The sequence below is a fragment of the Anguilla anguilla genome, chromosome 13, assembly GCF_013347855.1.
Source record: "Anguilla anguilla isolate fAngAng1 chromosome 13, fAngAng1.pri, whole genome shotgun sequence".
NCBI lineage: Eukaryota > Metazoa > Chordata > Actinopteri > Anguilliformes > Anguillidae > Anguilla > Anguilla anguilla.
The window spans coordinates 17,389,282-17,400,477 of NC_049213.1; the positions used below are offsets into that span (position 1 = coordinate 17,389,282).

At 43.7% G+C, this 11,196-nt stretch overlaps 1 protein-coding gene across 1 annotated transcript; it reads right to left on the minus strand.

The window, feature by feature from the left end:
• Positions 1-1,073: 1,073 nt before the first annotated feature.
• On the minus strand, positions 1,074-8,242 carry LOC118211395 (taste receptor type 1 member 3). Its single transcript, XM_035388573.1, has 8 exons — positions 8,043-8,242; positions 7,612-7,912; positions 5,561-5,917; positions 4,233-4,667; positions 3,569-3,772; positions 2,994-3,114; positions 2,522-2,892; positions 1,074-1,646 (listed from the first exon to the last, which is right to left on the minus strand). The coding sequence occupies exons 1-8, from the start codon at positions 8,240-8,242 to the stop codon at positions 1,074-1,076; spliced, it is 2,562 nt and encodes an 853-aa protein (XP_035244464.1).
• Between the last annotated feature and the right edge of the window lie 2,954 nt (positions 8,243-11,196).

The following is an 11,196-nucleotide window of genomic DNA, read 5'->3' on the forward strand; positions in this document are numbered from 1 at the left end:
TGATCACTGTCACACGCTAGCCTGACACCCCTGGGAGGGAGATCACCATGCGGGGACCACTGTTGGTTTCTGCATGGAGAGAGAGAGCGCACTCACACAAACCTGAAATCAAATAAACGCCATCATCACCCTTCCCCCTCACGGGTTCCAGGCAAATACAATAAACTAAAACAAGCTAAAATAACAAAGATAAAAGAAAGTAAACTGGCGCGACCACTTTCCCATGTTCCGCCCGTAGCTGCCCCGCTTCCAGCCGGTGCCAGCTCCTCCAACATCTTTCTTTTTCTTTCCTGTTAAATACTCTTAAACGCTCACTAAACAAAGACATGAAACTCATAACTGCACTCTCGGTGTGAGCTCCCAGTCTCGGCCCCAAACTGTGGAGAGCAGCACACCTTTAAGCACCTGGGCTGATTAGTTAATGCAACCCAGGTGTGTGTGCTCTCTCCACCAGCCGGCGCAATCGAGACCAATCCGCCTCTCCGGCGGACTGAATGCTACAATCACCCACTCTAATATTTGGTGAAACCAACAACTAAACCTCTTCTTGTCTGCATGTTTTAAATATTGAGTTGCAGCCACATGATTTGCTGTTCGGAGAGCATTAATGTAATGAGTATTTGCATTAATGAGCAGGTGTACCTCATAAAGTGGGCACTGAGTGTAGCTGTGCATCATATTAAGCCTGCTTCATCTAATTAACTGGGACTTGAAGTCAGGCTAAGTGAAATAAGCCCAGCCCGCTTTGGGAAGTACCCCCCCAGGTGTGATGGGCACATGTATACACACCTCCGAATAGTGACTACATACTCAGGTGTGCACATTAAGCATTTTATTTTGCTCACATCTTACATTTTCTACAGATCATTGTAATCCTTTCTAACATATTCAAACCACTGAACAATATCTAATTTTTATTCAGGTCTAATTTATTGTACATATCATTTTAATCACAAAAAGAATATATCTGAATATATCGTAGAATATTTTCAAACATTTGCATATGGACAATAATGGTATTTTTTGTGTGATTCTGTAACTGTGACAGAAGTGGTTTTTAGACAAGGGAAGTGTTACTCCTCCTGGTCTTCCTGGGTTGTGAGTGGGGTGCCCTCCAGGAAGGTGTGGAAGTATTCGGCGGTGTTGAGTTCAGGGTTGGTCAGGAGCAGGTGACACTTGGGGAAGAAGAAGGAGGACAGCAGTCCCAGATTGCTGATCAGGATGGCAGTCATGTGACTGATAGACTTCTGCTCGTTGGTCCAGCCTGCATAGATGGGGATGAAGACCACCCACACCACACAGTACGCCAGAGTGGAGAAGGTGATGTCACGAGCCAGGTTGTACTGTTTGGCGGGTTTCTGCGCCATAAAAGTGCACATAAAGGAGACCAGGCCCAACAGGACATTGAGGCCCTGCATGAGGCCGAACCCTATCATAGGATCAACAGGGCAGCGCAAGAACTTCCTCACAAATGTCACCTCCATGTTAGCCACATAGAGAGAAAGCGATGGCCCTTCATTCACAAACCATCCGCAAAACCCAACTTGCACGCCGCAAAGGGCCAGCACAAGCAGCCAGCTGCCTGGGCCGCGCAGGTGGTCAAGGTGAGCTGGAGCCTGGTCAGGAAACTCCGTCACACAGACAACCTAAAAGAGAGAGAAAGGAACAAAACTTGTGACTTGGGTTGCCATATTTAGAATTTGTCAAAACCATTACAGTACATTACATTTATTTGGCAGATGCTTTTATCCAAAGCGATGTACAATACATGCATGCGAAAGGTCATTGGAGCAACTACAAAACACAAGTCTGATAACGTACAATTTTCATGTAGCAGTTAACCCTAGCCAGAACCAGACAACAGGTGGTTTCCGATACCACTGGAACCTTTTGCGGAACTTTTGCGCAAATTTATTACAATTCATTATTCAGACCTGGCATTATATTGTCTGGTTGGGACCACAAACCGGACCTGTACAAATATTGAAAACTAGACATTCTGGTTTAACACCAGGGATCTGGCAAATTTTGGTGCTTTTAGGCCACACAAAGATGGACCTGCAAGGTCTGTTTTATCAGGCTGAGCTGTAGTGAATATTGAGAATACTCATAACATTTAAGCGAAACTATCTGGATGGATAGATACTAAGTGGAAACAAACCTTAATAAAATTTTTGGTTGGAACTGCCTTTTTAATAACTGAGTAAGTTCATCAGTATTGTTGACTGTATTAAACAATACAGTTTAATTGATCACTTCTTGGCTACACTCTTACTAAGACTGTCATATTCCTTTTTTGCAGAACCTTAGTTTTTAAAGGTCCTCTACAGGCAATATATTTATGTGTCATTCTTCACATTTTGTCTGGTGCTACTTAATCTCAAAGCCTCAAAAGAGAACAGAAAGGGCTTGATTTTGGTGTACAGTAGGACCTTTAAACTTTCAACCTTTGTTTAGTTGCTCTCAATAAGTTGCATGTCTACTAAATGAACATAATGAAATTAAGTGTAATATGGATTACCTGCAATGACAGGGCCAGGATGGTTGAAAGGGTAACAGTGGGGAAGAGGGCATTGAGAGGCTGCTGCAGGTAACACACCCAATCATTTGGCTTGCCCAGGAAGAGGACCACGCTGGCGCAGCCCCCCATCAGGCTGAGCAGGGTAAAGGCGCTCATTGCTCCCCCTGAGGCACGGACCAAGGGGGTACCACGGTTGCACAGGAACAGCACGCCCACTGCCCCCTGGCAGGCTAGGAGCACCAGTCCCGCCAGCAGTAGTGCTAGGGATTCAGGGCTGCTCCATGACAGGTAGTCGTAGGTGGGAAAGGTGCAATTGGTGCTGCTTTGTGTAGACCACTGACCCTGAGGACAATCGGTGCACTGGATGTCCTCTGCAGAACCAAGAGACGGTCAGAAATCAGCTACTTTATCATTGTTGGATGAGTGTGTGTGCCTGTGTCTGTGTGTGTTTGTTTGTGACAGAGTAAATCACCTGTGTTGTTGTGGAATGTTCCCTCCTTGCACTTGATGCAGTCGAAGCAGCAGGAATGGAGTCCTTTGACGCGACGAACCTGTCCAGGCTCACAGTCGGCAGAGCAGGTTGAATTAGGTACCTGATGGAGACAGTCACCAGGTCAGTCATGACATACTGATGCAGTATGTATGAAGTATTTTGTTCCTTCCACATCTCAGTTAAGAGAGAGAGAGTTTAGCCTTGTACAGTCATCTTCATTTTTGCAGGAAGGGAGTGAACCGTTCCCTTTTTTTGTATAACTGTGTGCTCAAACGAAATGTAGTTCCCAGGCTAAGCACAATGAACAAACATTCACATCTTTAGTGACTATACTAGTGGTCTGCAACCCTGATCCTGGAGAGCCACAGGGTCTGTTTGTTGTTGTCACACAGCACTTAATTGATCAATTAGAGCCATTGATTGCACCTTACTTGGTTTCTTGGGACTGAATTGGTTGCTGAATTTAAGGTGAAAACAAAAACCAACAGACCCTTTAGATCTCTGGGACCCGAGTTGTAGACGCCTGGATGGCCTGGCAGAAGTAAGGCTTTTACCTTGGAATTAGGTGTGTACCATTTGATGCGCTTTTCATCAATGCTTAGAGTCTTGTCAAAGCTGCCAATTTCTTTAAACTGTAATTTGCCTTTCTGCCATTCCCAAGTGAATATTTTATATCCTATGTTGGGGTTCCCGTTACTGTCAAACTGAAACAACTTGCTGTTTACATTAAAGGAGACATTCTTGATCACGTTCAGCAACTGTGAGAAGAGAGAAACAGAGAAAATTTGTTTTTCACTTACTCATTGCACTGTAACAATGTTTTTGGGGAGACAGTATCATGTGTGATCCTCTTTTATTTAATCTGCCAATATTATTTGACCATAGTATCACACTTTCATTATTATTTTTATTATTTATTGACAATAATTACATTGATATTTACATGGCTATTTTCTCAATAATATTTGCTTATATTTTCATATTTGACTAATCAATATATTTTTGTCATATTTGCTTATAAAATAAACATATGTCCTTGATAACATGAACATTTGTTTACATGTTTAAATTATATCATGATTCATGCCTGATATAGAAACAGATGACATCACATTTTAGACTTCCATGTGCTCTTCCATGGGCAGTATTGGTGTTTAATAGTGGGTGTTGGGCAAAGCTATCAACCAATGGTCAGTTTATTGATACAAGGTCCTGTACCTGCCAAGGGTAGATATTGTGGTCAGCCCCCTTGTGGCAAGTTGTGGAGTTGCATCCTAGCAGGCGGTGCATTGCATGTGCCACAGTGTAAACGGCGGTGTACACACTGGCGGCTGTGTACTTGAGGAGGGGGTTGGTCAGGAGGGTTACGTTGTCCAGGGAGAAGTCTGAGCACTGAGGGCAGGGGTCAAACAGGCTAGGGGATGCTTTCATATTTTGTGGTGGTCGGCCCTGGCGTATCCTATCATCCCTCTGCTTCCCTAGCTTGGAGAACAGCTCTTTGGCATAGCCATCCAACTGATAAAGAATCTCGGTCATGTCAGAAAAGACCACCATGGTCCCGACGGTGTCAATCTTCTCCAGGCTGGTTACCTGATCATGCAGTCCCCAAGATGTGCTACCCACCCAAACTGCTCTCATGTTAGTTTTGATGACCTGCCAGAATCAGAACCGCATGGTTAGGTGACATGGTCAGATGACACGGTCACAGCCTCATGCTATTATTAATAGTTTTATTCCTACTGATGTTGTCATTAACAGTTATTCTCACATTCCCACTCCCACATAGGTTATCAGTACCTGTAGCTGTCCTTTAGTGACAACTGTTCCTGAAGGAACAAATGAACCTGAACTTGCACTGTGCGTATAGATTAAAAATATGCTATTTTAGATTCGTCATGTAGAATAGCTCTCATGTCATTGGATGCTTTGGTCAAAATCAGCATAGCTGCTGAACCATGTGCCTAACCAAATGAAGACAAAGAGGATGCACTTAGAATCTGTTGTATTTGTTTGCAAAGGCATTAGCCGGCAAAGATAGTATAACTGACAAATATGCTCCTATTCCTCCTTCACATCCATTTATGATGTTTGAAAAGCAACAGCATGCATTAATGGCCGAATGTAACATTGTGGTCTGGTCTTACTACACACTTGGAGAAAAAAGGATTATCTGGCACGTAAGTGCCATGTGGTATAGTACAGTGCAGTGGTTTAAGACCAATTTCTGAGTGTTAGGAGAGAGTGAGGTTGGTTACAAAATGATGCTAAAAAAATAACTTGCAATTCACCATTGACATTTACAGTAGTTTCATAAAACATTGCACCTGTAACATTCACTACACTTGTAACAGTGTACGTGACTTTTGCACTTAAATACTGATTGCATGGTTTATCAAAATCAGTGCCCTTCATATCGGCCCCCCTTCCCTCGACTGTAAAGCTGAAGAAAAATGTTCTGATGCATCACGCATCACTCATTTTAAAGTGAAGAAAAATAAGTCTGAGAAATAATTCTGAGGGAAAAGGGAAAACCTCCTTGCACTCACTTCACTGAAAAAGTCCCTGGCAGGCTTGAAGAGTGCGAAAACCACGACCACAGTAACCTCTGTCTCATTGATGCGCTGCAGGATCTCCTTCACCGTGGGCACGGGGTCAGAGTAGACGGGTATCAAGCCCTTGTAGGACACGCAGATGCCATTCTTGGAGGCCAGCGAGGAGAGCTCCAAAATGCCCTGCTTGCCATATTCGTCTTCGCTCCCCACCATGGCCACCCAGGTCCAGTTGAACCTCTTGAGCAGGTGGATTATGGCCTCTGCCTGCCGACGGTCGCTGGGGACCGTGCGTAGGAAGGACGGGTACAGGCTTTTGTCGCTAAACTTCTCACTGGTGGCGCCAAAGCTGATCTGGAAGCAGCAAAGCAGAAGATGAGTAGGGGAAATGTCCCTGTCAATAGATATGTCAGTACTTACTGGATGAAACCAACTGTTTTCATTTGCTTAACCTGCCACACATAATATTGTTTGTGCTTTTTTTATTTGAGAATGTTTCCCAGTTTATTTCTACATGTACTATATATGCCTGCAAAAGTCAGGCTATGAACCCATCTATGTGTTGTATACGGTAGATATCATACAGAGTGTGGACTCAACTTTATGCTGTATATCAGTGGTTCCCAACCTCGGTCCTGAAGTACCCCTGTGTATGCTAGTTTTCATTCCAAACAGAACTGCAATCCCAGAATTTGAACAAGTTGTTAATTAAAGGCAGGAATCCACCCTGGACAGGCCGCCATGCACACACACCATTGCAGGGCACACACACCATTCACTCACACCTATGGCCAATTTAGAGTCTCAAATTAGCCTACCTGCATGTCTTTTGACTGTGGGAGGAAACTGGAGTACCCGGAGGAAACCCACACAGTCACGGGGAGACCTTGCAAACTCTACACAGAATGGCTCATGCCATGATTATGAACCCTTCTTGCTGCGAAGCAACAGTGCTACTCACTGCACCACCATGCCGCCCATAAGCAAAATATGAACACGGAAATTTTATTCTTCATGCATGCTATTTCTGACATAATGTGGTTTAAGAGGGTAAATAATACCTCTAAACATGAAAAGCACCTAATTAAGAAAAATTAACAACTTAAAATTCTGGGATTGAAACTGTGGTTTGAACAAAAACCGGCATACACTGGGGTACTCCAGGATCAAGGCTGGGGACCACCGCTCTATATAATATTAATAAAGAATCCATCAACCTAGGTATATGCTGTATATAACAGTATAGGAAGGGCACAGACCCAACTATGTGCTGTATATAACAGTACGAAAGAGGGTACAGACCATAGACAGACGAAAAATATGGACAAAGTCACTGTGACGTCACACGACTCTCCATGGGCTTGGTGAATAGGGTCTTGAAACCCAGGAAGTGTAGTTCATGGGTGCCGCCATGTTGTACAAATTGGAGCCAGAGACTTCTCAGTAGGGACTTAAAGTCCAGTCGTCCACTAAGTGCATGTGATACAGTGACTCGGTAATGACGCAAACTGTCCCTTATTCATCCACAAAATATTACCGGGTTGTCCAAATAGCACAATAACTGAACAAATAGGCATGTGGGGAGATGTTAGACAAAGAAAAAACACCTATTACGACTACTTTGTCTTGTGAAAAAAAATTATTGACCATATTGTTGCCGTTGATTTACATTAAAATTAGTGGCTGAAACACCTATACTGGAGCCAACCGCAGTGGCGCTAGTGAGCAGTGTCCCTCAACAAGACAAGGAAGTGAGCTTCAAAAACGCAGCCCAGTTTTGGCCGCTTGGTACAGACCCAGCTAAATGCTGTGTATAACAGTATGAAAGAGGGTGCAGACCCAGCTAAATGCTGTATATAACAGTATGAAAGATGGTACAGACCCAGCTATATGCTGTATATAACAGTATGAAAGATGGTACAGACCCAGCTATATGCTGTATATAACAGTATGAAAGAGGGTACAGACCCAGCTAAATGCTGTATATAACAGTATGAAAGAGGGTGCAGACCCAGCTAAATGCTGTACATAACTACCAGTAGACTCACCTGAGGCATGAGGAAGAAACCGAGGAGTTTTCCAATGACAGAGGTCATGTCAGAGGTCTGGGGTCCAATAACGGCCATCACGCGGGTGGAGTACTCTGTGTAGTTGCACATAACGCTGACCTCCTTGGTGTCGCCCTTAGTTAGGAACAACATAGTGGGCTTCACAATGACGGAGGACTGCTTGCAGGTGTCAAACATCTGGTGCCCCATCCTGATGCCAGGGAGCAGCTCAGGGTTGCTGTTAACCTCATCAACTGCGTATTTCATCACCAGGGAGAGACCCAGGCCATACCTGCTGATCCTGTCGTGGGAGTGACACAATGTTTTAGCCTATGCCACACTGACTGCTGGAAGCATCAGTCGCATGACCAGTATACTAGGAGCAAACATCCACAGGCATTTAAGCCCTCCACCCTAAGTGTATATGTTACCTGTCACAGTGTATGTCATCAGGCTGCTCTCTGGTGCTCAGGTTGCTGGTGAGCTCATTGATGGGGAAAAGCCCCCCCAGGCTGAAGTTTCCAGGTGAATGAAACAGGTCAGTAGATATGTCCTGGAACCACTGTGGTGTGTCGCCACACCCTTGCCCAAAAACCCAGCAGAGAATCAGGAGTCTCAACGGCATCACCATTCTGACACCAAGGGGCTGAGAGACTGACAGAGAGAGAGGGAGAGATGACATAAGGTAATTGGGGCAAGAAAAGAGGGATGTTGAAGAACAAATGTGAAAGAAGGAGAGAAAAAGATAAAAGTGAGGAGGGTATTAGAGATATCAAGTGAGCTGGAAGTAGTGAAATAAACAGGGGTGGTTATGGGGTGAATGGCAATAAGGCACGAGTGGGACCAGAACAGATTGAGAGCCCGAGATAAAAAAAAAATGGGACAACAAAATACGCTGAAATACAGGCTGGTCACAGAGACGGTCAAGATGAGATGTGACACAGACTGGTCACACAGACAGTGAAAGGAGGAGGAGCAGAAGACAGGCTATAGCTCTGGGGAAGGGTCAGCGTAAAGAGACTGACCTGGAAAGCAGGGTTCTTCGGGGAGCACGAACAGGAAACTGCAGCACACAATCGGGAACGCTGACAGCTCTCTCCAGGTGATGACCACTCTGGACACTTCCATCTGGGAGGCACCCAGCCAAATCAGCGGTCAGCAGGAAGCACTTCAGAAACAAACTGCCTAGAATATGTAAATTATGCCAGCTGCATTTCCCTTTCTTGCTCTCTGGATTCACACCCCAGGAAAGATCACTACAGTAAACACCGTACCCATTGGTTTGTCCTGCAAACTGGAATTTATCTTAATTGATCTTAATCTTGCATGTTTTTGGAAAGTTTTTTTACGTTTAGACTTTATGTTCTAATATTAAAACTAGTAACAGAGATATCTCTTTCATATCTCATATCTGTCCTAAGGAAGCAACTGAACACCCCTGACCAATCAGAAACCTATGAAGCTATTTGTCCCAAACATTATGGTGCCCTGAAATTTGGGGCTATGTATAAACAGAGCAGCAATTTCTACATGGTGAAAACAAAATGTATGAAAAAATATCACACAGCAGCACTTTAACCATGTGTGAATTTGATTAATTGTGGAGTACAGAGCCAAATCAAGAAATAAAATGTGTCGTTATCCAAAGAAATTATGGAGGACACTGTAGCTGAATGCTATGTACAATCTATACAATATTAAAATGTCAATAAGCATGGTTAGCTTGTCAAGCAATGGACAACTTATTTCCCAATTTCCACATTGCTGAATTATGTCCTTATTTTTCCTGCCATTTTGAACCCTTGACCATATTATAAAGATAAGTAGGTCTTTTAGACCAGTGCTATTTATTTTAGGAGCTGCCAGCCAACTAGGTTTTTCTCTGGATGATAACACTTCCTAAGCAGTCTTGCGAAAAGCTTACAACATCATCACTGTCAGTATGCAAGACACAGAAAGCATGTTAGACTGTGGAGGTGCAGATAAAGCAGCAGGACAGGAACAGGAAAAAGACAGGGGCCACTATCAGACAGTGTCTTACAGCTATTCATTTGACCAACTGGAATTTGTAGCTAGAATTCAAAACTATTGTAGACTTGTGCGTGCAGGCAGGGTTACATGCTTGAGCCAAGCTGAGCTTCCTCTTGTGGGCAGATGTAAAACACAGGGAAATGTGACCTGTAGTAAACAGGTGATGGGAGAAAATAAGAGAATGAATGACCCAGGAGTGGTATGAAATATACACTACATAGCCAAGAGAATGTGGACACCTGACTTACAACATCTCATCCAAAATTATGGGCATTAATATGGAGGTGGTCCACCCTTTTCTGCTATAATAACCTCCACTCTTCTGGGAAAGCTTCATACTAGACGCTGGAGCCAGGGTTGCCACCAGGGATTTAGGGCCCCGTGAATAGATCTCACATTCGGGCGGGCATGGTGGCATAGTGGTTAGCACTGTTGCCTCGTAAGAAGGAGGTTCTGGGTCTGACTGGATCCTCTCTGATCCCAAAGGTGTTGGATGGGATTGATGCCAAGGCTCTGTACAGGCCAGTCAAGTTTGGCCTCACCGTTCTTGACAAAAAAATTTGTATATGGACCTCACTTTGTGCCCGGCGGCATTGTCATGCTGAAACAGGAAACAACCTTCCCCGAACTGTTGGGGAAGCAAAGAATGTCATTGTATGCTGTGGCATTAAAATATTAAGATTTGCCTTCACCAGAACTAAGGGGCCTAGCCTAAACCATGAAAAACAGCGCTAGTCATAGCGGTGTCTGAATACTTTTGGTCATATAGTGTACTTTACAATCTTTTTTTGTGCCTGCCGTGTGTGTTTGCATGCTGTTTGTCTGTGGCCTGCATGGTCCAAAATGGCTGCTGTGCATCACCAAGGTGGGTAATACACATTGTTAGTTGTTGGGATGAGGTTACCCCATCTTAACCTATTCTCCTCAGTCACTCTTTGAGAGCTGGAAAGTCGTTCATTCTTACGATAGTCACCTGAGACCTGTATTGTTTTCAGTGGTAGCTGAATGCTGGATGTATGTTTGAAGAGAGTCAAGCGACGAGGATGAATGTTTTTCTCTGATTAGACACTTTGCATTTGTGGTTTTAACTCTGTAATATTAGATGTGTGGCAGTACTGCATTAGAACCAGTTTTGCATGAACCTTTGCATAGTTATTTCTTGGTTTGCATTTATATAGAACCTTTCACTGTCTGAATATTATTCTGTGTGTTAAGCTTTTTTTATTGTTATTTATAGTTATTGTTTGCTTTGCATCCTGTGTTTTCCCCTCAAAACACCAGATCCATAGGTAAAGGGGAAGTAAAGTGAACACCATACCTGGGAATCAGTGTGACCATTGTAAACAGTACTGCTAAGTGATTGACAGCTTTTACGGAAGAAACATTTCTATGTAACAGGAAAATTTCCACTATCATTTGTTGATTCCGAGGGGCCATATCATCCTTGTTGGGGGCTCTGGAATGTGCCATCAGGAATATTATTTTATTTCTCCTTTATTTAACCATGGTTGTCACATTGTGATTTACTTTTTTTTTTTACAAGTGAGCCCCGGC

Coding starts and splice junctions, on each gene's coding strand:
- LOC118211395 (XM_035388573.1), bottom strand. CDS start 8,242: ATGGTGATGCCGTTGAGACTCCTGATTCTCTGCTGGGTTTTTGGGCAA. Junction 7,913..8,042: donor GATGACATACACTGTGACAG/GTAACATATACA, acceptor CTCCCACGACAG/GATCAGCAGGTATGGCCTGG. Junction 3,773..4,232: donor ACAATATCTACCCTTGGCAG/GTACAGGACCTT, acceptor CTCTTCTCACAG/TTGCTGAACGTGATCAAGAA.